Raw genomic sequence first — 27,898 nt, 5'->3', positions numbered from 1 at the left:
AAGGATTATGAAGGAATACACAAGTGCACTTACTGTTCCCTGAGATCTATCTTTGACGTCGTACACAGAAAGTTTGATTTGCGTCATTTGATTGATAAGAGAGTCTTGAAAAAAAGCAATACTGCTTAGAAAGATAGGATTATTTGTTCCCTATGATTATAAACAAGAAAAAAGTAATATTAATGCAGTGTGATGTATGTTGAAATAAATGTTCCTTATACTAGCTTCAACCTTAAATCAAGAGCAATAATATACCACCACTTACCTCAATAATCTCTGTCTGTGCATGCTTTGTCCAGAATGCCTGAGGAGGTGTAGTGACACTCACTGCGACAAAAGTATTTGGTTTTCGATCTAGCGATGGTGTGAGCAACTCACTGCAAACTTTAGAGGTTTAAGAATATAATTTTTAAAGTCATGGTCTTTCTGACATTGTCCAAAATTCTACAGCTCTCATAAACATGTATAATACAAAGAGTGGGCAAGTGATGAAGGGCCAAATTTTCAGTATGCTTCTGTTTTGTGCATAGGTACAACACTCACGTTTGTGCATGCAAAAAACTACTGCACACAAAGATCAGGTAGTCAGATTTGCAGTTACCAACTATGCATATGCAAATGTGGGTATTTTTACACACACAAAAGATAGAACATACACAAAACTGGAACGTGCTGTGGGGTCCCAGCTGCAATTTAAAATTAGTCTCCCCCAGAAGAACCACTGTGAGAGGCTGGTAGTGCAACCATCACCCTTCCCCTCAGGCACTACTGTTCATAATGGCACAAGGGGGTATTTCTCCAGTGGAAAGCTCATGGGCACGGTGTGCATGAAATAAGCCTGCATTCTGCTGAACTCTTTGATCAATAGTATCTTCTCAAGGATATCATTGGGAGTGCTTGAATACCAGCCATGTGTCTGCATTGTAAACAGAAGTAAATGATGGTCCATCAAAACAAGAGGGAACTTTATTTCCTCTAACAAAATTATTGTCCTTTCATTCACCTACAAAGCCATTATTTTAACTACTGTGGAGGGGGACACGGAAGAGGAATCTCCTTCCAAAAACTTTGTATGTGATTGCCTTCCATACATAGCTAAACAGAACTTTGGTATTAAGGCTGATAATCCATGTTGTCTCCAGTTGGAATGCCGTCATTGTGCCTAGAGATACAAGGTGATGAGGTAAAATCTCTTTTTGTACCAACTTCTATTGATGAGAGAGACAAGCTTTCAAGCTTACACAGTGTGTAAGCTCAAAAGCTTGTCTCTCTCACCAACAGAAGCTGATCCACTAAGACAGGGCTGGGCAAACTACGGCCCGCGGAACACATCCAGCCTGCCAGCCATCTTAATCTGGCCCTCAAGCTCCCACTGGGGAGCGGGGTCTGGAGCTTGCCCTGCTCCAGCACTCCATCCGGGGAGCAGGGTCGGGGGGCTGCTCCACACGGCTCCCAGAAGCAGCAGCATGTCCCCCCCTCTGGCTCCTCTGCACTCCAAACACCACCCCCACAGCTCCCATTGGCCGAGAACAGTAGCCAATGGGAGCTGCAGGGGCAGCACCTGTGGACGGGGTAGCATGCGGCAGCGCCTGCGGACAGGGCAGCACACAGCAGAGCTGCCTGGCTGTGCCTCTGCGTAGGAGGTACATGCTGCTATTTCCAGGAGCTGCTTGAGGTAAGTGCCGCCTGGAGCCTGCACTCCTGAGCCACCCCCGCATGCTCCAACCCCCTGCCCCAGCCCTGATCTCCCTCCCACCCTCCGAACCCCTCGGTCCCAGCCTGGAGCACCCTCCTGTACCCCAAACCCCTCATCCTCAGCCCCACCCCAGAGCCTGCACCCCCAGCTGGAGCCCTCATGCCCCCTGCCCCACCCCAGTGTCCCCTCCCGCACTCTGAACTCCTCATTTCGGGCCGCACCCCAGATCATAGAATCATAGAATATCAGGGTTGGAAGGGACCCCAGAAGGTCATCTAGTCCAACCCCCTGCTCAAAGCAGGACCAATTCCCAGTTAAATCATCCCAGCCAGGGCTTTGTCAAGCCTGACCTTAAAAACCTCTAAGGAAGGAGATTCTACCACCTCCCTAGGTAACGCATTCCAGTGTTTCACCACCCTCTTAGTGAAAAAGTTTTTCCTAATATCCAATCTAAACCTCCCCCACTGCAACTTGAGACCATTACTCCTCGTTCTGTCATCTGCTACCATTGAGAACAGTCTAGAGCCATCCTCTTTGGAACCCCCTTTCAGGTAGTTGAAAGCAGCTATCAAATCCCCCCTCATTCTTCTCTTCTGCAGGCTAAACAATCCCAGCTCCCTCAGCCTCTCCTCATAACTCATGTATTCCAGTCCCCTAATCATTTTTGTTGCCCTTCGCTGGACTCTCTCCAATTTATCCACATCCTTCTTGAAGTGTGGGGCCCAAAACTGGACACAGTACTCCAGATGAGGCCTCACCAATGTCGAATAGAGGGGAACGATCACGTCCCTCGATCTGCTCGCTATGCCCCTACTTATACATCCCAAAATGCCATTGGCCTTCTTGGCAACAAGGGCACACTGCTGACTCATATCCAGCTTCTCGTCCACTGTCACCCCTAGGTCCTTTTCCGCAGAACTGCTGCCTAGCCATTCAGTCCCTAGTCTGTAGCTGTGCATTGGGTTCTTCCGTCCTAAGTGCAGGACCCTGCACTTATCCTTATTGAACCTCATCAGATTCCTTTTGGCCCAATCTTCCAATTGGTCTAGGTCCTTCTGTATCCTATCCCTCCCCTCCAGCGTATCTACCACTCCTCCCAGTTTAGTATCATCCGCAAATTTGCTGAGAGTGCAATCCACACCATCCTCCAGATCATTTATGAAGATATTGAATAAAACCGGCCCCAGGACCGACCCTTGGGGCACTCCACTTGATACCGGCTGCCAACTAGACATGGAGCCATTGATCACTACCCGTTGAGCCCGACAATTTAGTCAGCTTTCTACCCACCTAATATTGCATTCATCCAGCCCATACTTCCTTAACTTGCTGACAAGAATACTATGGGAGACCGTGTCAAAAGCTTTGCTAAAGTCAAGAAACAATACATCCACTGCTTTCCCTTCATCCACAGAACCAGTAATCTCATCGTAAAAGGCGATTAGATTAGTCAGGCATGACCTTCCCTTGGTGAATCCATGCTGGCTGTTCCTGATCACTTTCCTCTCATGCAAGTGCTTCAGGATTGATTCTTTGAGGACCTGCTCCATGATTTTTCCAGGGACTGAGGTGAGGCTGACTGGCCTGTAGTTCCCAGGATCTTCCTTCTTCCCTTTTTTAAAGATTGGCACTACATTAGCCTTTTTCCAGTCGTCCGGGACTTCCCCGGTTCGCCACGAGTTTTCAAAGATAATGGCCAGTGGCTCTGCAATCACAGCCGCCAATTCCTTCAGCACTCTCGGATGCAACTCGTCCGGCCCCATGGACTTGTGCACGTCCAGCTTTTCTAAATAGTCCCTAACCGCCTCTATCTCCACAGAGGGCTGGCCATCTCTTCTGCATTTTGTGATGCCCAGCGCAGCAGTCTGGGAGCTGACCTTGTTAGTGAAGACAGAGGCAAAAATCCCACACTCCCTGCCAGAGCCCTCACCCCCTCCTGCACCCCAACCCCAATTTCGTGAGCATTCATGGCCCTCCATACAATTTCTATACCCAGATGTGGCCCTCGGGCCAAAAAGTTTTCCCACCCCTGCACTAAGAGAAATTATCTCACTCACCTTGTGTCTCTAATATCTTGGGACCAACACAGCTACAAAAACACTGCGTGTATGATTATGCCTAGATTTTCCCCACCATGGTCCACGTTATGACTGAAAGTTGGTGACTAGATGTACAGCATTAACTCTAAAATTTGTCTGTGCTAGGCAACCTCTTGATGTAACCTAAATAGTATTGCAGTGCTGAATACTTTTTTATTTTCTTTGCTCATCTATCAGACTGTAGCTGAAGCCATAAAAAAATAAGTAATTCAGATTCTGTGGAATGACAACACACGGATTCAGATTCAGTATTAAACATACCTATTACTGGTTTCCAATTTTCATTTAAAAACCACTGTCAGATCATAAAGCTTTCAAACTTTTGTAAATTAGTTACTCAGCCAGGAACGTGCTCCACAAACGGAACTTTTGAATTTTCATTGAGAAGCTGCGTTTCTTCTAGTTTTCAGACAGGTTAACTGATGCACGAAGAGGTCAAAATAACTTGTCCAAAGTCATTCAACCAGCCACATTTTTAACCATGTTAGAAATCAGGACACTTCTGGGACTCATATTAACCACGTGACTGCAGGAAAGAATGTATAACTGGCAGTGGATAACCACTGGAAAACATTCTGTCCTAAAATATTTGTCATCCATTTATGCAGGTGTGTAATTTTCTTAAAGATTCATAGTGCTAACAAATTGAGATTGAAGCAACAATCTCAATCTCGAACTCATTAAATCTAAAAGTACAGAAGAAGTTTTAACCTATAGACTTCCAAAGTATAGCATAGTTGGTTCACTCCAGCCTATCATGCTATCTGTCAAGACCCTTTTACAGAAAGCAGGGAAAGCTCCATACAAATGCAAGTGCATATCCCTCTCAACACTTATTTGTATGGTAGCCCTTTCCAGATCAACACTGGTAAAAAAATATTCAACAGCAAATCCCATGAAAACCAGAAACGGTTTTAAAAAGTGTCATTAAAAACTACTGACCTAAGCTGAACTCTAAAATTGGCTCATCTGGATCCTGGATGTTTCCTGTAGAGCAGAAAAATTAGTAAAAGGTTAACTCTCCATTGTTCTCATACAATTCTTGAATTGAAGTTACAGTTAGAGAGGGGAAACATTTTAGGGAATCTATAGAACATTTTATGTGACTTTTTTTTAATTCAGTGAAGCTTGAAAAACTATTTTAAAATATTTACATATTACATCTTTAACACCTGCAAAGCCACTGGATTAAAAAAATTTAAGGCAATGGTTATGGGTTTTTTTTAAGTGCCTAAGTGACTTAGGAGCCCAAGTCCCATTTTCAAAAGCAACAAATACTTAGAATCCTACATCTCATTGAAAGGCACCTAAATGAGATTAAGCCTTGTCTATACTAGAAAGTGGAACCATTTCAATACTGACATAGTTAAAATGGTTTAACTCCCCTAGGGTGGAAGTAGTTACACAGGTATGAGTGTGCTTATACCAGTATAATTATCCCCTTACAGGAAGGGGAATCAGCTATATGACTATAAGGCACCTTTATAATGGCTAACACTAGGGCTTGTACCAGTATAATCATATCAGTTAAAAAATATCACATCCCTAACCAAATTGGGATCACATTCAAGTGTCGTCCAGGCCTTAAGTTACTTAGATGCTGTTGAGGATTTTACCCAATGCCTAAAGTGCGGGTTACCCAGACAGTTCGCACACACACATTCACACTTCCTCTCTTCCTCCCATCCTCTTCATCTCTGAGCCTTGTTCTGGAGCTTTGTTTTCCTTTGGCTTGTCCAATGATCATGGAAGATCTAGCCTAATCTAGCCTTCTCCTCCCTGCTGCCACTTCTAGTTCCTTGTCTATAAAATAGGGCAAAATAAGTTTTTAAAAGGCAGTCTATTGGTATTTGAATTTCAGGATAATCCCTCCATCGCATGCACTGAGGATAAACAGGAATGTTTAAAACTTCCAAAAAACAACAAAGATTTTGAAAAAATAATAATGTAAGTATGTCTGAAAGGAATATGTAGGCACCAGATGATGCAAAGGTGCTTACCTGCCAGAGACAGACCTAGCATGTCAGAGGCAATGTCAATAGTGGAGGCCCGTTGCACAGTGCGGGATTTTGCACCATGGCGGGGGCTGTGTTCTCTTGCTGTCATTTTGTCATGAAGAACACGTCTCTTCTTGCTGCTAGACGTTAGTGATTTGTCTTGCCGAAGTATGAGAGTGGAGCAGATTGTCGCCAGTCGCTAATCCTCCAATATCACCGTGCTAAGCATAACTAAAACAAAATTAAAATGACCATTGTCAACTCACTGTAACAGTGGCAAATCTATAGATTTAAAATTACCTTAAGTAACTCTGATAGAAAGCTAAATGCTGGTAAAATGCAAGGTAACAATTCACATGATTCATGCTTCTGTAGGACTTTTAATGAAAACTGTCTAAATACAGTACAACTTGCAAAAAAGGCTTTTCTGTCAGGTATCTCTCAACCCTGATCTCTATTAGACAAAGGGAAGAGAGCAGCTGCTGTGTTAACTTAAGTGATTACATCTTTAATGACGTTTGGTGGTTCTCATAACCCCAGGGGATTGAGAGTAAATTTGTCTGATGTGGCCTCTTTCTGTAGAAATAGGACAATAGATAAGGTCAGAGGGAGAATGGCCAGCAGAATATAAATAGAAGACAGGAAATGCTGTGGTTAGCAGTCAACAAACTCTTCCATTTTAGAATCTACCACCATTAAAAAAGGTATAAACCTAAAAATATGACAGATCAGGGATATTTTACTGTGCAGCATTGTACCCTGTTGTTTTTAAAGATTAATTATTAATAAACCTCATTACCATCAGGCAAGTTATTAACAATATTAATAATCATTACATTTTATAACTCACATTCCAACTGCAGACAATTTTAAAATGGAAGAGGAAAGATTTTCATGCACAATTAAGCTGTTGAACTCCTTGAACATGATATGAATTAGTCCAATAATATATAAAAATAATGCCAACATTTCCGGTGCATATTAGACAAGATAAATACAAGGGAGCTGTGATCTTCTTCCCCAAATGGTGCCAGAAAGAAAGATGTGGGCCAGTACAGGCAAGGAGAGAAAAGTATGATCTAAGGCCTGCTAAATTTGATTAGGTTGATTAATTTGAAGGTTTCCTTCCTCCCTCAGTTACATTAACACTGCAGTTATGAAACTTTTCTATATATTTCATAACATTGTTGTGGCAACTCTTTCCAACTAAGAAGAACAAGAAGAAAAATACAACAAATGGAAACGTAGTGACTGTGACCACACACGCATTATTCTTGCTTCTAATGCCTCTATAACACTTCATTCTATCATGAAACCTTTCAACCACTCTGGACAGAGATATTTTTTTCCTTACAGGATTATGAGACAAATAATAAGGCCAACGTTTGTGAGCACAGAACTAACTAAATTTTAAAACAGGAAACTCACTTTGGGGTGAGTTGAGAGAAGGAATTGTTGACCATCTGCTCCCAGAACCAGCAGATGGGCCACCCTATAATTCAATTCAGAATGAATAGCATTCCTTGCACATAAGAATTTATGCATCAACTGAAAGTGCCTATAAATCAATGAAGTGATGTAAATCAGTTCCAAGTGAAAAAAGGAACACTAATTAAATCAGTAAACCAAAAGATGAGAGACTTGCATACTTCATCCCCAAAAGTGTTAGCATGCATCATAACGAACTATACTCTTACCATAGCATGACAGTAAGCAATTGAAGCAGATAGTTTTCCAATTCTTCTAATTCATCTGATGGTTAATAAAGAGGCAGTCATCATAGAAAAGTATTTAATTTCACAAGATTTGCTCAAGTAGGAGATCTGTCATGACTCTCCACCAGCTTCCAAATCCTCACACTCCCCCAATTTGTTTTCCTTTGAGTATTAGATTTTAGCTGACTGCTTCTGTATATAAAATGGTCTCTTACTGGTAACTCTGTTAACGTCAGCATTCTAGTGGAATGTAACATTGTCACAAGAGATATATGGAGGGATCTAGGCTCAGTGCCATAAAAGAACAAATCATACAAATACTTTAATTTTGTGGATAAATAATATGTTCTTATGACAGTAGGTCAAGAAACAGCTTGGGCAGATAAAGGAGACTGCCACTTCTCCAGCCAAAACCTCTGCAACTGTTGGAGCCCTTAAAACAGATCAATATTCAAAATTGAAAGACAAATTATCTTAGTTTTCAAGCTGAAGAACTCCTATTTAAAATACCAAATATGATCATTTTCAGAAACCTTACATACCCTTGATTATTCATCTAAATTACAAATTAAACAATTTTAAATTCCACTTGGTGATACATTTTTATTTCATAGAAAATTCATACAGAGCATACTCACTGAGGGCTGTTTTCCTCCTGTGAGACAGTGTTGTTTTGCATTTCTTAAAATCAGATTTAAGGTCACATCTAAAAATAAACAGTAGTATTTATAAATGCATGCACTTACAGTTTTATGAAGACTTACACCATTTCAAAGTTGTATTTTATCAAATAATTGCATTTGTACTCCTAATTGTAGCCCATTCCCTTATAATTAGAGAGCTGCATATGTGCTTCCTAGTTGTCACATAGTTTTGCTGTGTGATAAGCGTTGCAACAGGTTTAGCAAAAGCATGTAAGTTTGACAGACAGCTTACTTCCAAACAAAATTAGCAAGGGCAACAGCCAATCATAACAGAAACAAAGAGTAACAAACTAACACTAAGGGGGACTGATTTCAAATCAGCATTTGGTGAGTGGATGAGACAACAGGAAGAAAAATATGCTAAAATATTTACACAAAAGTCTAAAAAGCTGTAAGTATATAACTGTCAGAATGTGAGTGGTGGGTTTTTGTTTTTTTCATACTACCCTTGCTTTTCTATAGCTAAGTCTGGACTCAAACCCACAATTTTTACAATACTTTGTAATGGCGGGAAACAAGCATTGCAAAAAGAAAGAGAAAACAAGTTATTTATAAATACATCATGGGATAACTGGAGGTTTGTATTTGTTAGTGGTTCAGTTTCTCCAGAGTAAATTTAAGGCCCTAAAAAGCAGAAAAGAGAACTAAATAACTTTAAACTTAAAGGAGTATGAAAATCCCACCATACTTAAGCATCTTGCAAAGGGCACACTATGATGAAAGTGGGTTGGGAGAACCGCACTCTATATTTTTTGCTTTTTACTAGAGTCCAAGCAGGCCATGTTTGTGCTACAAATTGTAATTGGCGCAAACTGTGGTTACATCAGCATACAGCTGCTAAAGTGTGTATAATTGCTTGGAGGTGTACATTATTTGGTTCTGCGCCATAGGTAGCCCCACTGTGCCATGCATAGCTGTCTGGCGAAATGCCTTTTCAAAATTTTTGCAATATGGGATATAGATGACTTAACTAGGGACCTCTGGGAGCTAAGGGTCAAGTTCAAAGCATGCAACTTTCTCCATCTCCTCATCCCATCCATAGCCCATAATTTTTGCACCTTTTTAAAAAAAAATCCCACAAACCCACGCGGCACTTTTTGGTCTCTGTCATTTCTGACAGAAATGGGTGCTTCGGGGCTTGAGCACCCACGTTGAAAAATTTGGTGGGTGCTCTGCACCCACCAGCAGCCAAGCTGAACACTAAATACGTTCTTATAAGACTAATACCTGTTTTGAGCAAAACTAACACATGGGTGAACTGGTCTGGTCTCTAGCTATAAGTTTGTCAGTTCTTAGCTAATGCCTGTAGCCTGGGCAAGAACTAGCATCTGGTTTGCCAGTATCACAACCGGATTTACAATCACAACAGAAAGGGGAAGATAAGTTTCAAAATTCTTTTCCCTCATTGTCATAAACACTTCTGATAAGACCCGCTTATTGAGACTTCAGCTTTGGAGCACCTCAGTATGGCACTGCTCCCCAGCCGCAGCCATGGTGAATATAGCTTATAAAAAGTGAGGAGAGGAAAGGATTTTCCGTTGCATGAAGCTAAGAAATTTCAGTCCCTATTCCATGGGTACTAACATAGGGCAACGGCACTGGATGTTGACACTATTTTCCACAAGCGGTGGTGATTTTAGCCAATATCTCACTCCTCAGGGTAACAAACGCACAGAGCTCAGCTGCGACTGGCATCTGGAAGCTGCCCAGACCCATATGTTGCTAGCCTTTTTATTACGACTCCAGCCAAACTCACTGCACAGTGGCATGGGAAAGTGCCCTACCACAGAGGAAGAAATAAGGCAGCCTTCCCTAGAAGCCCTCGGAGAAGATTGCAGAGTATCTCCATGAAATTTGCATTGAAATCTGTCAGGAGAATTAAAGGGACATCCCTATGTACATAAAGAAGTACACCATATCCTCATCCTCCGCCCCCCCTCCCCCCACCGCCAATCCTACAGGTAAATAAAAAGCAGAGGCAAACTCTACCTCTGTTGCACCCATACCTCTTCTTGATTGAGTAAAACAATGAGAAGTCAGGTTTCAGAGTAGCAGCCGTGTTAGTCTGTATCCGCAAAAAGAAAAGGAGTACTTGTGGCACTTTAGAGACTAACCAATTTATTTGAGCATAAGCTTTCGTGAGCTACAGCTCACTTCATCGGATGCAATACCGGTCTTGTTAACTCAATACCGGTCTTGTTAACTTGGGGACAGGCTGGTTGCCATCTCTAAGTTTAAACCTTGCAAGGAAAAATGGATGCACGCAAGTTACCCAAGTCCCTTCCCCTTCACCAGGCTCATCCACACTCATCTGGTGGGACTGGCTAGACTGTGGCAGAGTCTTGAACAGGTCCAGGCTTGTCGTATGGCTGGAGTCCCCCACTGCATCTCTGCCTCTCCTCCTCGCGGTTCACACCACAGGACTCTGTCGTGGGCTCCTCCAAGGTATTCACAGTGGTTGCAGTGTGCAGGTGGAGTCCCTGCTAACTATGACATGCAGTTTGTTGTAAAAGCAACAGGCCTGTGGGAGCAGCATCAGATCTATTATTGTTCTCCCTGGTCCTGTGATATCCCTGGTGAAGTTCCTTCACTTGCATGCAAAACAAATGCTGATCCCAGTTGTACCCCATTGTCTGCTTCACCCATGCCATCTGCTCATAGATGTCCACTTTTCTATGCCTGGTCTGTAGCTGTATTTGCACAGCTTCTTCCCCCACAACCCAAGGAGAGATCTAGGTCTACTCTAAGCAGGAGTGTGTCTAGTGCATGGAGTTGGCCTAGTTGGTTGGGAGAGTGGCACACAACAAGATGAGCACACCTGGCAGCTCACGCAAGGTGGGCAATCTGGAAAAGGCATTTCAAAAACACACACAGGAGGGGTGTGCCTTCCAGTCTCTGTGACCCCCGGGCAGTGGAGTTTAAAATTTTAACCAGAGAGGTGACTGGCACAGGGAGTAGGGCACTGTGTGACAGCTGTTGGAGGACTGTTAGGGTTTATACAGGTCACACAGAGTCCACACTTGCGCTGCATCAACCTCTGGAGGTCGACCATGGCTCAACATTCTTCAGGGAGGCGGTTCTACTGCATTGTTGTAATAGGGTGCTTATGTCTGCCACAGACAAATTTGAGTGTAGACACATGCACAAATAGGTTGACGCAAGGTAACTTACGTTGCCCTAACTTTGTAGTGTAGGACTAGGCCAGGCCTTGTTACTCAAGCTTGCTTAAGGACATGGTCCAAAAGAGGACAGGCACAGGAGGTTAGGTGGAAAGAAACAGGCTGCAGCTTTATTAAAGTAGTTCAGGTACAAATCAATGGAGGCATAATCCTTTCCAAACTAAAGCTTATATAATACTAATGGACTAGGTTGCTTCCTTCTGCTACCCAAAACCGCTGTCCCACCGAATAAACCCAGTGGCCCCAATGATACACATAATCCAGTCAGGATGCCTAGCCACACCCAGTCTGGAACATGCAAATTGAGCCATCGCATATGTAGATTATGAGTTTGTTCACTGAAAAAAAATGACCCATCGCTGACAATGGGTGTAACTGACTCCGTACCGAACATGTTTTTGCTGCAAGTGAAGGCTTCATCCATGGTTTCTGAAGTGGTGCGGAATACAGTTTGCCTTTGTCACACTAACCGCCACACTATGTTCATCATCAGCTCAGCAGCACCCATTGTTATCACTATGGCCAGCAGTAGCTCATTTTTATTGTGCAGAAAAGGCTTGTGACAGACTGTATTCTGTCATATGAGCAATACTGAGTACCGCCGCCTACCACCCCTGTACTCAGGCTCCAAAAAGCTGATCTTTATCAGATGCCATTTCAAGAACCCTACAACACTCACCAAGGACTATCTGCTTGGCTGCATCTCTCCATATGCCATAGGCTTAAGATTTAAAACTATCAACTCCACAACTGTGATATGCATCCCAACAATCTGAATGATGTTGAGGAAATGCAGGTTACCTCTGTGCCCCAAATTCGGACCTTCACAAACAGAAACTAATATCCTCACTTCCATCTCAGTCACTTTGCAAGTATAAAATCACTCACAGCTGTTTAGTCTGCTTCAGTCTTCACACTCTTCTGGAAAACAGCTTAACCATCCCCATGAAACAGCACACAAGTCAGCAAAGATCAATCCCTTTTCATCCTGAAACTCCCTCTTCTTTCCTAGCCCCTTCTCCTCCAACTCTCCCCGCACATGCACCATACATAAATAATTATGGGAACAAGGGTAACCAAAATTCACACAAAGGCAGGAGAAGGAGACCACTCCACATACAACACCACCTGAAACCAAAGAAGAAACCCTACTTTCTCTCAACTGTCTATTTCAACATGTTTCAAACTTTTTGAGCTAAGCCACAATTTTTGGTTGCGCCCCCTCCAACCCAGACAAAAATAGACACATGCAAGGCTGGGTGGCCACCTGGTGTGAGTAAGGGGGTGGACATGTCACTCCCTCCCCAAGCCACACTGCGTGGGCTGGCATCACAGATAGCCGCCCGAGCATTCCTCTGTGCTCCCCTACAGGGGTGCGCCCCAGTCTGAAAACCTCTGCTCTATTTCTATGCCATTGCACATGCTCTGGCCACAGAGCTACATCCCAGGATTGGGGGAGAAGAGTGGCAGAGGAGGAATCTCTATCACTGACTTACATGTGTGAAGAAAACAAAAGAGAATCTCATAATCACTGACACTCTATCACTGAGGTCTGGATCCTTACAAGTGGGTGCAACGGTTCTGTCCAGTCAAATCAGTGCAGATCACCACATTCCTACCAGAGCACTACATTCCAAGTGCACTTGTGGACCAACCAAGAAAGGACAAAATACTTCTGAAAATGGCCGGGGGTTGTGACCATCCAAGGAATTTATCATCATTTCCATGAAGGAGTTGTGGGGTGGTGGAGGTCGTGGTGAAGATTGAACTACCATAATTATAATAACTGTCAGGACTTCATAAATGCTTCCATTACCACACTGCCAAATCAGACTAGAGAAGCTGTTACTGTTCAATGTGCTTTGGAGAATCAGAGAAGTAAAGCAAATAAAAACCTGAAGCAAATACTCACCAACAACCACATACCACACAACAGAACCACTAACCCAGGAACTTATCCTTGCAACAAAGCCCGTTGCCAATTGTGCCCACATATCTATTCAGGGGACACCATCACAGGGCCTAATAACATCAGCCACACTATCAGAGGCTCGTTCACCTGCACATCCACCAATGTGATATATGCCATCATGTGCCAGCAATGCCCCTCTGCCATGTACATTGGTCAAACTGGACAGTCTCTATGTAAAAGAATAAATGGACACAAATCAGATGTCAAGAATTATAACATTCATAAACCAGTCGGAGAACACTTCAATCTCTCTGGTCACGCAATCACAGACATGAAGGTCGCTATCTTAAAACAAAAAAACTTCAAATCCAGACTCCAGCGAGAAACTGCTGAATTGGAATTCATTTGCAAATTGGATACTATTAATTTAGGCTTAAATAGAGACTGGGAGTGGCTAAGTCATTATGCAAGGTAGCCTATTTCCTCTTGTTTTTTCCTCCCCCCCCCCCGATGTTCTGGTTTAACTTGGATTTAAACTTGGAGAGTGGTCAGTTTGGATGAGCTATTACCAGCAGGAGAGTGAGTTTGTGTGTGTATGGGGGTGGGGGGGATGTGAGAAAACCTGGATTTGTGCTGGAAATGGCCCACCTTAATTATGCACATTGTAGGGAGAATGGTCACTTTGGATGAGCTATTACCAGCAGGATAGTGAGTTTGTGTGTGTGGTTTTTTTTGGGAGGGGGGTGAGAGAACCTGGATTTGTGCAGGAAATGGCCCAACTTTATTATCATGCACATTGTGTAAAGAGTTGTCACTTTGGATGGGCTATCACCAGCAGGAGAGTGAATTTGTGTGAGGGGGTGGAGGGTGAGAAAACCTGGATTTGTGCTGGAAATGGCCCACCTGATGATCACTTTAGATAAGCTATTACCAGCAGGACAGTGGGATGGGAGGAGGTATTTTTTCATATTCTCTGTGTATAAATAAAGTCTGCTGCAGTTTCCACGGCATGCATCCGATGAAGTGAGCTGTAGCTCACGAAAGCTCATGCTCAAATAAATTGGTTAGTCTCTAAGGTGCCACAAGTACTCCTTTTCTTTTTGAGAAAAGTAACTGGCTCTCTCAGATCGCTTCCTAGGAAGAACACTCCCATGCTCAGAGACCATTTCACTAATTTGCAACGAACCATGAAAGCCACTTTTCCAAGAAGCTTGTAAAAGTAAGCATTCAGACCCACACTTTGACAACTTGTGGGGCAGTGGGCAAAAGAACCAGTTCTGTGGTTTTAAGCCAACTGAGAGTACCTCCCCACCACGAAAATTCTCACCCACCAACTATGGCCAGGTTCTAGCCTTTTTGCACAACCTGAGCAGCACAAAGAGGCTGTATCCTAACTGAGACATTGGTCCTCTGTCTATTATCAAGGGAACCCCCCCCCCCCAATCTACTGTTAATTGGCTCAACGATCCCTCGTTGAAAAGAGTTTTGATTACCATGAACCAAAAAGGTCCTCCCAATAGTGCCCAGCCAGGTACCAATCATTCTTACTCTTTATTATGCTAAAATTGAGTGCCTGCAGGTGGCAAGAAGCCACCAGCTGGAGGGCAGGAAGTGCATTAAAGAAAATGAATACAAATACATTCATGCAGTGTGGAAATCCCCCAATACATCCTTTCACTGACAATTCGACTAAGTGCCGTGTAAACTACAGGAAGTGGTTTTCTTCCTTTTCCCACACCCTTCTCCACCTACTTAGATATGACCTATAAATCACACTGTTTTTCTTCTTGATCATCCTACAAAAGTTATTAGAAGCTTTAAAAAACTCAGTTAATCTAGAAACTAATTTTAACCACACTGTGATATTTGGGAGCACTTAACTGGAAACTGCAATTTAGGCCATTTAATTAATCATCTCCTTGTGTAAATGAAGGCAATTTGTATGTATTCACAACTGAAAAATAAGCAGCAGACTCATTTTTTAAAATTTAATTTACTCATGATCAAAATATTGCCATTTCTTTAGTTCTATCTCCATTAATACAAAATATGTACGCCTACATCTGAAAGCAAATATTAATTACAGAAATAAATAGCCCGTTAAGCAGAAAGATCTGTATACAATAGCTAGAAAGAACAAAAAGCATGGTTATGTTCTGTTTTGTAGAATTTTTAAACATCTTCATCAACTAGAAGAGAGAACAACGCAATTAAAACCATAAGTCTTGCTACAACACAGTTTGAAATTCAACCACCAATCATTTTACCACAAAAAGAAAAACAAAAAACAGCTTACAGTATCTATCATTTAAATGAATTTTTACCTTTTTCCCATGAACTATGGCGGCTACATTCTGATGCAGTTTCTCGTTCATGGAGTGATTTCTCTATGATTTACAACATGGGTACAGGGCTATATAGGACCTCTCTGGAAATCTACAGTTGTGTAGAACTTGAGTCTCCCACTGTTTTCCCACTTGTATCATGCAAGAAAGAGATGAAAGCCTGCTCACTTTCTCCATGGTGTAGGCTGCTACAAGCACAGCAGGCTACGCTCCAGTTTCTCTACTGGCTCCCAGTCAATTTCAGATGCCAGTCTCAGGCCTTGGTCCCAACCTTCAAAGCAATTCATGGACCAAGACCATTCAAGACATTTATTGGCCAAGGACCAGCTACATTCAAGACCAAATTTTTTATCTATGAATTGCCAAGACACTTGCGCTCTTGTGGGCCAAAGCACAGCACATGAAGCCCAGGACAAACTGCATGAGAGCTGGTAACAAAACATTCTCGGTTGAGGGGATCCAGCTCGTGAACAAACTTTTAGAGCAGCAGTTCTCAACCCACTGCCCGTAACAAACTGATAAACCAATCAACCAAAACAAACCACAAGGGAGGCAGGCCATATGCTCTATGAAGTCCATTAAGGATTTCATTATGGTTATTGGTTTTATGTGGAAGGCACTCAAATTGCCGTCCATTTCTGGGCAAACAGATAATGTGAATGAGCTGGGGGGAGACAGGAGAAAATACAGAGAAAAAGCACTGAAATGAATAAAAATACATTTGTAAATCAGAAATTTGACACTCATTTTGTTGGAATGCAAGCGTGACTTACAGCAAAATCAATAAATTGAACCATAAAGATTCCTTTCAACCACCCCATATGCTAGTGTACTATATTTAATAAAGCCATTTTATTCTGATCACAAAGTAATCCAACAATCATAGAATCATGTGTTGATACTATTTTCTTAATTTTGCATATATGTTTAGTGCATTATATCCAGGTTCTGCCTTGTCTTCCTAGCATACAGTAGGCCACAACTCTGCAATAGGACCCTGCACTAGGGACATGAGAAAGTATACCCCAAGGTTTAGTCTGCTATTGAGGTTTGCTGAATGACTACAGACTGCTGAATCGGGACATAGGTATGTTGAAGTGTCTCACTAGTTTTGTCCATTTTACATGGCACTTCTGTAACTTGCAATTATTCAACACTTATTTTTAAATGTCTAAAAAATGCACACATATAAATATGCCAGAGGACAAGCTTAAAATATGTGATTTCTTTGAGTTTCATCCACTGTAACTAATTGACCCAGCAAATGAAGCAATTAATTGGTAAAAAAAATCAATGATAAACAAAGGAGCTATATTCCACAGCTGTTATTACTGGGATTAATGCAGTGTAATTTATGGCACTAATATAAATATATAAATGCAATTTTTCCCAACAGTTTTCAATTGGTACTGTTACGAATTATACGGCCCAAAATAAAGTCATATATGCAGATATGCTAACTTTTCCTTAACAGTACTTAAGTCTTCAATAACCACCACCCCCATATATATATTACATAATTAAATGTTTGTTATACATAGCATAAAATATGTGCACTGCTGAAACAATATTCTTAGCTTAACCATTTAAGAACAATTTATAAGTACCAGAATATTAATATCATAGTATTTAGGGTAAGAAAAATATTTTGCTACAAATATTTCATATATTATGCAGGCACTGAGTGCAGTAATACCTCATATCGTCACTGATCTAGGATTATGTTGATATCTTTCTAGTGAAATAACTGTTTCGGTTCCAGAGGTCTGTTACCCTTTTTATTGCCTTCATTGATAATTTCTGGTACATTAATAGATTGTACTGCGTTGAGATATACAAGAGCTGGAATTGCAAACTCAGTATTTCATTAATTTCACAGTATATTTTGCTGTAAAATCTGTTCAGACGACATTCAAACAGCATGTATGGAGTCCTAATTTGGATGACATTGTTCTAGATTTGGTAAACTCATACTGGCTATTCATCGTTCTGGCCAGAGTTCTGGGGACTGTGTCAACTGCCACCTGAGGATTTGTTTGTTTCTTTGCAACAATGCCAGCCTCGCGCCACGAGACGGCACAATGTAGACCAGCTAGGCAAATAGCTGGTGACAGTCCACAACGTTCTGTTCACTCCGCTCCTCTTACCTGCTGCAGGTGGTGTCTGCATGCAGAGAGGCAGGAGGCTCACAGACAGAGAGGGGCATAGGCAGCGAGTTATATGGGCCCATGGTGCCTTGGCACCAGCAATATTCAGAGCCCAGGGGCCCAGCTCCACCAATATTTGGGGCTGGGTGTCCCCCCCACTGGCCCACCTGCCACCACCCCGCGCCTCCTACGAGTGTCCTCCAGCCTTCCCTTGCTGCCCCCACGCACCCGGAGCAGAGCGTCCCTGCCTCTGCTGTGCAGCTCCATGCTGCCTTCCTCCAGCAACTGCTGCCGCAGGGTCCTAATGCCCCCTTTCCCCATCTCCACTGCCAGGGCAGACTGACTCTGAGCCTGCCCTTCCACCTCAGACCCTTCCCTTTTCCGGCGGGACCCTCCACCAGCACAGGTGCCCCCCCCCACCCGCAGTCACCGCTTCTGCCCCATGATGGGCAAGGAGGCAGCCCCATCCCTCACCCCCAGTGAGGCTACAGTCAGGGGCAACAGCAGGGGAGGAGGCGTACGCAGCATCCCCCGGCACCCACCATGGGGGAGGCGAGGGAGATTCCTGGACCTGAGAGAGGCCCTAGGAGCACATGCAGTGACAGTGGTGGGGGTGAGTGTGCTGCTGAGGGGGCGGAAAAGGGGGGCTCCTCCCCCAGAGCTTGCTGCTCCCAAGAGGGAAAGGGCTGGGGGGAGTCCTCCTCTCTGGTCCCTGTCCTGGAGCATCCTGCCTGCACCCCAAACTCATCCCCAGCCCTGCCCCACCCCAGAGCCCACAACCCTAGCCAGAGTTTTCACCCCCCACACACACCCTCAACCCTCTACCCTAGCCCTGAGCCCCTCCAGCACCCCAAACCCCTCATCTCCAGTCCCAGCCAGAGCCCTCATCCCCCCCCCACCCTAACCCTCTGCCTGAGCCCTGAGCCTAACACCCCAAACCCCCACCCCAGACAGAGCCCTCACCCCCACACTCCTACTGTCACCCTGAGCCCCTCCCACACCCCAAACCCCTCATTCCCAGCCCCAGACAGAGCCATCACCCCCTACACCAGTACTCTTGCCCTGAGCTCCTCCCACATCCCAAACCCCTCATCTGCTGCCATACCCCACAGCCCTCACCCCTGCACTCCCTCCCAGTCCCAAACTCCCTCCCAGAACCTGCACCCCCTCCCTCCACACCCTCTCCCATCTCCAAACTCCCTCCCAGAACTTGCACCTCCTCCCATCCCCACACTCCCTCCCAGAGCCTGCACCCCAATCCCCTGCCTCAGCCTAGGGCCTGCACCCCAGACCTCCTCCCCCACCCAAACTCCCTCCCAGAGCCTTGGGCAGGTGGGGGTGGAGTTTGGGCAGGGGCAGATTCTGGGCATCACCAAAAAGTACACAAACATGCCGCCCCTTAGGAGGGGGACAGAGCATTTATCCTCCACGGAGATTATGTGACCGGGGAGGGGAAGTACATCCCTCTCACCAGTTTACCCTTCCAGGATCTTGTTGGGGGGTTAGGGGAGAGAGGCCACTGGAGGAAAGAAGGGGACTGGCCCCACCCCGATATAAAGTAAGTAGGAGATAATGCACCATGAAGTTGCAAGCGGGGAATGGGATCAGGCCTGCTTTTCTCCCAGCATACTCTAGAGGGGGCTAGAAAGCCAGTGGGTCTCCAGAGAAGCACCAGGAATTACTGGCATATCCAATAAACTAGCCAGGAAAAAATACTACTGACCAGAGAAGTCTGGGACAAGTAGAAGTGCTATCTGAGCAAGCGACAACCCCAGGTTTCCTGACTGCCAGACCAAGACACGAGGGCAGCTGGATGCAAGCTGAATGAGGTCAGGCAGAGCAGCAAAGGGAAGGTGGGCTGGAAGGGGCTGAGTGGGAATGAAGTGAAGAGAACTGAGCTTCCCCTCAACAAATGGGAGAAGGCACTGAGGCTGCAGAGCTATTGGACTGAGCTCATTATCTGTACGCCATAAGTAATACCTTGGAAGCAGAGCCAGGTACACTGCTGAGCATGCCTGAGGCCAAGCCTCAGTTTGTATGTATTCAATAGCATGCTGATCAGAAGTCTATGGGAATGGGAACCATGGAAGCGACTGTTTGGGTCTGAACTTTTCTGTTATAATTCGGGAGTTCAAAGAGTCCTTTGCCATAAAAGCAAATATTTTCATTTTCTAGCCAAGCCAGAATAGCCACGTAGCAGTTTTCAGAGCAGTACAACCCCCCACTACAGGTCATCATCAGAAATAGAACCCAAGACCTCAAGCACCAAAAATACAGCCCTCAACTATTTGAGCTAAACTAAGAACTCCATTAGCAAGCACTAGTCATGGGCTCTTATCCTCTATGCGAACCATCAACTAGGAGGAAATAGGACACAATTTAGCCAATGTGTTACACAAAATTAGTTGCCCTAGACACTGCTGCAGGACAAGAGTATAATTTGGAGAAAAAATAAAAACTATAGGCCACAGCTAGAGAGTTCACAGGCAGCTATATTTTTGCCAGAAAGATAAACAACAATGTAATTTGCTACCCAAGACAGCATAGGTTTTATTGTAAAATAAACTACTATTTGGTTATGTGCTGCTGCAAAAAACACAATTTCAGGAGAGAGAGGACTTCTTAAAACATTATTACAGCCATTGGCAATTCCAAACTTCTAATGCCACTGCCAGGTAGTTAATTTCCTAGATCAATCCTTGCCTTTAAAAACATCTGTAAGAAAAAGTTACATATACACAGACTTGGGTGGTTTACAAATATTTTGAAAAAATATCAGACTACCCAGTTTGGATTTTGGGTTTAGAAAAACCAGTAAAGGTTGAATCAGCAGAGGGTAATGCCAAAGACATGGGCTGAGTAAGTGAGAAGTACGTGAAACACAAGAGTATACAAAGGAATATGAGGAACTTAAAACTGCATATACTTGAAGAAATGGGAGCTCTCAAGATGGAATCAGACCAAACATCAGCAAAACATTTTATATGCTTAGTTTAAATAGTTCTCCAATATAACTGAGTCTGGAATTCAAATATTTCCTGTATGAATATTGTTTTCTCACCAGTCTTCCCATATGGAATTTTTTTCCCTCCCCACATGGAAGTTTTCAGAATCAATTGTAAGATTTGGATTTGGCCAAAATAAAGAACTATAGCTATTTGCTAAGGTGTGATTACACAAGGCATCTACTGTAGAAAATAAATTTATTGTAGCAGGTATTAAGGTGCTTTCCATGTTAAATAATGGTACAAGATTACGTTAGATAAGAAAGCTTGTAAGGGATAGCAAGAGTCCTTTGAACTAATATCCAGAGTTTACGGTGTGAAATCAGACATATCTGAAAACTGTGCGGTAGTTCTCTATTTAGAAAGTTTATTCCTCCTCATTCTTTGAGATACTCCAAGGGGAGAAGTTTATTCAAGAGGAGAGGGAGTGATTTAGTACATCTGTGTGGATTATATTATTTGCCTAGAGCACTAATTCGCTTAAGGGCCAGACAGATAAACAGTTCAGTCAAAAGTTGAGAGAGAGAAATTAACAGTCCTATACATAAGGGCTGAAGCTTTCAAACTTCTTGAGTCCAGGGCCTCTCTCCCACTGTTTTCCAAAATCCAAACCCCCCCCCCCACCACCACCACCACACACTCCCACCCTAAAACCCACTAGCTTTCAGTGCCTAGTCAAGTCGCTGCCAGAGGCGCAATGACCATACCACTATTTTTAGCGTGCCAACTTGGTGGCCAGTAGCCGTAGTCTGTCACCCAGACTGAGAGGCCTATTCCTAGTAGCACTGTAGATTTACCCTCAGCAGCATGCACTTCCCCTTTAAAAAAAAAAACTACAAGAGGAAGCAGAATTCAATGACCAACTTTCCTCTAAGCCTAGCCTGGTATGCACTAGAAGGATGACCCATTGCTGAAACCTGATATCAAACATAGCTTGATCTTTGTCTTTGGTGTTCTGCTGTTAAGCTGCACTGTGGACAACTTTCATTAAGAACAGGTTATTTTACTAGAGTGGAGAGTAGGCCTGGGTGTACATTTCAAGTGGCATTTTTAAACCAGAAATTGCCAGTCGCGCTAGTATTATTTTTGTGTGGTCTAACAATTTTGAACAGTTAGGGCTGACAATACTGCTGTTTACAGGCTCCCCAGATTGCACTGAACTCAGCACTGTATGCAGAGATTGAGTAAAAAGTCCCTACAGACCCACAATTTGAGAATCCCTAATACGGTTGCTAGGCATCTGGTTTTCTACCAGAATGCCTGGTCAAAAAGGGACCCTGGTGGCTCCAGTCAGCACAACTGACCGAGCCATTAAAAGTCCGGTCAGTGGTGCAGTGGGACTAAGGCAAGCTCCCCTGCCTGCTCTGGCTCCACATGGCTCCCGGAAGCGGCCGCCATGTTCGGCTCCTAGGTGGAGGGGCAATCAGGTAGGGTCCATGCGCTGCTCCCGTGCTGAGTGCCAGTTCCGCAGCTCCCATTGGCCAGAAACCGTGACCATGCAGAGCCATCTGGCAGCCCGATACCTAGAAGCTAGACATGGGGACCACTTCCGGGAGCCACATGGAGCCAGGGCATGCAGGGAACCTGCCTTAGCCCCACTGCGCCGCTGACCGGGAACCACCTGAGATACGCACCGCCCAGCTGGAGCCCAAACCCCCTCCCGCACACCAATCCCCTGCCTCAGCCCTGAGCCCCCTCCCAGAGTCCACACACCACACCCTCTCCCGCACTCCAACCCCCTGCCCAGCCCTGAGTCCCCTCCTGCATCCAAACTTCCTCCTGGAGCCTGGACCCCGCACCCTCTCCCACACTCCAACCTCCTGCCCCAGCCCAGTGAGGGTGGGGGAGAGTGAGGGAGGAGTGAGTGGGGGTGGGGCCTCGACGAAGGGGTGGGGCAAAAGTGTTTGGTTGTGTGTGATTAGGAAGTTGGCAACCCTAACCCCTAAATTAAAGGACGATAGCCATAGACTGCTCTTTAAGATCCAGCCTCTGATCATTGTGAGGCGTTCTATGCTCCTAGCATAATATATTTGCTTACACTAAAACATGAAGTGATCCCCCACACACAGCCACCACATAACCAAATCACACAAACCTTTGGCAAATGAGATATTGTTATTCCAAATATCATAAACCCGTAACATTTTATTTTATGCTACTTCCTGATTAAAGGGGATTAAACAACCTTGTGGAGAAGATACATTCTTTAAATGACAGGTTTCAGAGTAGCAGCCGTGTTAGTCTGTATTCGCAAAAAGAAAAGGAGGACTTGTGGCACCTTAGAGACTAACCAATTTATTAGAGCATAAGCTTTCGTGAGCTACAGCTCACTTCCTCAGATGCATATCGTGGAAACTGCAGCAGGCTTTATATATACACAGAGAATATGAAACAATACCTATTCCCACCCCACTGTCCTGCTGGTAATAGCTTATCTAAAGTGATTTCCAGCACAAATCCAGGTTTTCTCACCCTCCACCCCCCCACACAAATTCACTCTCCTGCTGGTGATAGCCCATCCAAAGTGACAACTCTTTACACAATGTGCATGACAATCAAGCTGGGCTATTTCCTGCATAAATCCAGGTTCTCACATCCCCCCACCCCCATACACACACATATGGGGGTGGGGGGATGTGAGAACCTGGATTTATGCAGGAAATAGCCCAGCTTGATTGTCATGCACATTGTGTAAAGAGTTGTCACTTTGGATGGGCTATCACCAGCAGGAGAGTGAATTTGTGTGGGGGGGTGGAGGGTGAGAAAACCTGGATTTGTGCTGGAAATCACTTTAGATAAGCTATTACCAGCAGGACAGTGGGGTGGGAATAGGTATTGTTTCATATTCTCTGTGTATATATAAAGCCTGCTGCAGTTTCCACGATATGCATCTGAGGAAGTGAGCTGTAGCTCACGAAAGCTTATGCTCTAATAAATTGGTTAGTCTCTAAGGTGCCACAAGTCCTCCTATTCTTTAAATGGTTGATCTGTTGGAGCGTTTGCTTTTTTTCTAAAAGACAGATAGATACCCACTTCTATGAAGAGTAATCTATAAAGTGACAGAACTGTCTAGAAACCTGACTAAATTAGCATGATTCAATTCCTATAATAGCAGGTCTTCTTAAATGTTATATGAGTCACATAGCTAGCACTGTAGCTAAGGTTGCAAAATAATTTCAGTTATAACCTATTTTCATATGTACAACATGTTCCAAAACATTCACCTTTCACTCTGAAATTTTCCATGTTTGGTATCTATCAAAAGGTGAATTTGTTTTTGGAAAGTGTGAGCAAAGTCCCTTCTGGGGATTTTGAGTTTTGTAAGGGAAAGTAGAATAATGACAATCATTTTTCCAACTTAAATAAAAAGAAGTGCCATGCTTTTTTCAACCAAGAAAATTGAAAACAGCTGTAATGTGTAAACTCGGCAATGTAAATGGAGCTTAATGAAGTTCACGTCTGTGACCAAATATAAAAATAAAGATGGATTTGATAATCGTGACATCAGTGAAAAAAAATCATTGCAGAGAACGCTCAGTTGGCATCTGCTAAGATTTTTTTTAAAGCAGAGGCTAATGAAGTCCTCTCCAATCCATGGTTTCACAGTGCCTCAGTTTGGAGACAACACATATACGTTAAAAGGTCCTGAACCACACACCCCAAAATCATGAGTCTAGCTCAAAAATCATTAAATTAAAAAGAACTAATCATAGAATATCAGGGTTGGAAGGGACCTCAGGAGGCCATCTAGTCCAAGCCCCTGCTGAAAGCAGGACCAATCCCCAATTTTTGCCCCAGATCCCTAAATGACCCCCTCTAGGATTGAACTCACAACCCTGGGTTTAGCAGGCCAGTGCTCAAACCACTGAGCTAGAACTTCTTCCACACACTCACAGTTGTGCATACGTGAGAGAGAAAGAGACAGTGAGAATGCTGTTAACTCTTGCAAATTTATAGTTAATAAGGTGTTGGCCCATGAGGCAGGAGCTCTAACCAGAACCCTGTTTTTCAACCTTTTTAGATTCAGGACCCATTTGTAAACCATGATGGCCGGTTGCAACCCAGAGATCCACCTGGACGTGCCCTCAGACTTGATTCCCCCTCCCCCTGCCCCGTAGAGGTCCATTGAAAGGGAGGGGTCCAAACCAATATTTCACATACCCACAACAGACGTTTCTGGTAGGGGGGCTTCCCCAGCTGTTAACTGGAGGGAGAGGTGAAAAGCCGAGATAACTCCCATGGAGGGACAGAGGACAAGGGAAGAGGGGGATTTGGGAGCCTGGGAGTGAATCTGGGGGTGTAGTGAGGAAGGAATTGGGATTCTGGGGGAGATGGGGCAGGAATTGGGGGAAGGAGATGGGGCAGAGGGTTGGCAAGTCAACAACTCCCCAAAAGACACACACACACAACCCATGGGAGGCAGAAGGTAAAGGGGTGGGCCTGAAGGAAGGAGCTGGGAGGCAGCAGGGTCCAGGATGGGTGGTTTGAAAGAGGGGGAGTCGCCTGGCTAATGGGAAGGGTACATGGGGGGGTCCAGACTGGGGAGCATAATGGGGGTTTGGAAGACTGGGTGTTGTCTGGCTGTGGGGCATGGGGCAGTGCATCATATGTGGGGGGAATACTGGAGAACCTGAAAACAATTACTCCCTCTCAGCTCCTGTCCTGTGGGGCTGGCTGGGTCGGCTCCTCGCTCTGGGCATTGCAACTTCTGGGGACAGCCAGACCACATTTGTAAGAAGGGTTTTTGAGACCCGGTGAATGGGGTTGCAGTGCCATTCACTCAAATTTGACCAGTCCAGCCCACCGTAATCATGACAGAAAGGCCAGATCTGAGCGGTGCTGTGATCCCATGCAGCAGGTCACAATACCCAGAGCGGGGAGCTGAGCCCAGCCAGCCCCATGACCCTTTGACACATTCTAATGACCCAGTTTTGGGTGGCAACCCATGGGTTTAGAAACTCTGTACTTGAGGACTCAGCTGAGCATGGGGCTGCTTTGAGCTAACCACTGTACGAACACATAGTAAGACACAGTCCTTGCCCCAAAGAGCTTGCTGGCTAGTGCCAAATACAGTAGTGAGTGTGCCATAGGAATGGTTACTGAGATCCATGAAACTTACCTTACACAGGGGCCATGAAAACATCCATTGGATGGGAGCAACTTTTACTCTCTGCTGAGCTGGGCTGGATTCAAGCTGGTTGAAAGACTCTACAGCTCATCAGTAGGGCCCTACCAAATTCACGGTCATGAAAAACACATCACAGACTGTGAAATCTGGCCTTCCCCCATGAAATCTGATCTTTTGGGTGCTTTTACCCTATACAATACAGATTTCATGGGGGGAGATCAGCGTTTCTCAAACTGGAGGTCCTGACCCAAAAGGGAGTTGCAGGGAGGATCACAAGGTTATTTAGGTTTCAGAGTAGCAGCCGTGTTAGTCTGTATTTGCAAAAAGAAAAGGAGTACTTGTGGCACCTTAGAGACTAACCAATTTATTTGAGCATAAGCTTTCGTGAGCTACAGCTCACCAATTAGGGGAGTCAGATATTGCCACCCTTCCTTCTGCGCTGCCTTCAGAGCTGGGCAGCCGAAGAGCAGCACCTGTTAGCCGGGCACCCAGCTCTCAAGGCAGCGCCCTGCCAGCAGCAGCGCAGAAGTAAGGGTGGCAATACCATACCATGCCACCCTTACTTCTGCGCTGCTGCCTTAGAGGTAGGCGGCCAGAGAGTGGCGGTTGCTGATCAAGGGCTCAGCTCAGAAGGCAGCAATGCAGAAGTAAGGGTGGCAACAACATACCAGGCCATCCTTACTTCTGTGCTGCTGCTGGTGGCGGCTCTGCCTTCAGAGCGAGGTGCCTGGCCAGCAGTCACTGCTCTCTGGCCGCCCAGCTCTGAAGTCAGAACCACCCCCAGCAGCAGCGCAGAAGTAAGGGTAGCAGTATAGCAACCTCCCTACAATAACCTTGAGACACCCCCCACACACACCACCATGAAATTTCAGATTTAAATATCTGAAATCATTAAATGTATGATTTTTAAAATCCTATGACTGTGAAATTGACCAAAATGGACCATGACTTTAGTAGGGCACTACTCATTAGCAATACCCTGAGGCATTCAATCTCTCCCGTAAATGCTAGAGTTACACCTTGAAGGAGACTTGCATTCTGGAATGATATGTTTATTAAATCTAGTTCTGACATTTTGGAAGCTTATTTACCCAGGCAGGGTCGTCCACTTAGGACAAATAGGCAAGATTTCCCACATTGCTCTCAGTCTTAAACATACTGTATAATGAAGTGCCACACCCTGTTCTTAAAGGAGCAGCTCCCTTTAATCAAATAAGAATATTTGAAGTGCAACAGTAAAACAAATATTAACACCACACAAATTCAAGAGAATGTTGAGCATCTTTCTTTTCCTAGCTCTGGGAGCAGACTGTGGTCTAGTGGTTATAGACTAGCACGGCCAGATGTAACAATGCCTCTGTTTGGCTCTTTTCTGGGGAGTTAACTCAGGACCCCTAGGGATATGTCTATGCAGTCCACAGAAACGGGTCTCCCAGCCTGAGCTGACAGACTCGTGCTAGTAGGGGTTCACAACAGCACTCTAAAGGCTCACTTTTTTGAACTCTGTAGACCCATCCTAGAAGTAAACACAAGATTCTTCCACTTGATCGAAGCCAGTGGTTCTCAACCAGTACATGTATCCCTGGGGGTATGCAGAGGTCTTCTAGGGGGTACATCAGCTCATCTAGATATTTGCTTAGTTTTACAACAGGCTACATAAAAAGAACTAGCGAAGTCAGTGCAAACTAAAATTTAATACAATTACTTGTTTATACTGCTCTATATACTATACACTGAAATGTAAGGACAATATTTATATTCCAATTGATTTATTTTATAACTATATGGTAAAAATGAGAAAAGCAGCAATTTTTCAGTAACAGTGTGCTGTGACACTTCTGTATTTTTATGCCTGATTTTGTAAGCAAGTAGTTTTTAAGTGAGGTGAAAATGAGGTTACGCAAGATAAATCAGATTCCTGGAAGGGATACAATTATCTGGAACGGTTCAGAGCCACTGACCTAAGCAACC

At 44.3% G+C, this 27,898-nt stretch overlaps 1 protein-coding gene across 4 annotated transcripts in view; it reads right to left on the bottom strand.

Moving 5' to 3' along the window:
* The window catches only part of INPP4A (inositol polyphosphate-4-phosphatase type I A), a 206,251-nt gene that overhangs the window by 73,686 nt on the left and 104,667 nt on the right, over positions 1-27,898 (bottom strand). For 3 of the 4 annotated variants that reach the window (XM_084612412.1, XM_084612413.1, XM_084612414.1), the window contains exons 3-7: positions 8,146-8,213; positions 5,796-6,023; positions 4,738-4,782; positions 266-384; positions 34-150 (exon numbers count right to left, since the gene is read on the bottom strand). In XM_084612412.1, the coding sequence (XP_084468538.1) occupies positions 34-150; positions 266-384; positions 4,738-4,782; positions 5,796-5,901 (387 nt within the window). In that variant the 5' untranslated portion in view covers positions 5,902-6,023; positions 8,146-8,213. Of the gene's footprint in view, positions 1-33; positions 151-265; positions 385-4,737; positions 4,783-5,795; positions 6,024-7,489; positions 7,545-8,145; positions 8,214-27,898 lie in introns of all 4 variants that reach the window. The other variant, XM_084612411.1, reaches the window with a different exon arrangement.

The sequence above is a fragment of the Lepidochelys olivacea genome (genome assembly GCF_965140295.1).
Source record: "Lepidochelys olivacea isolate rLepOli2 genome assembly, chromosome: 1".
In the NCBI taxonomy this organism is placed as follows: domain Eukaryota; kingdom Metazoa; phylum Chordata; order Testudines; family Cheloniidae; genus Lepidochelys; species Lepidochelys olivacea.
Note: the sequence above shows the minus strand (reverse complement) of the source record. Positions and strands in the feature narration are given on the sequence as shown.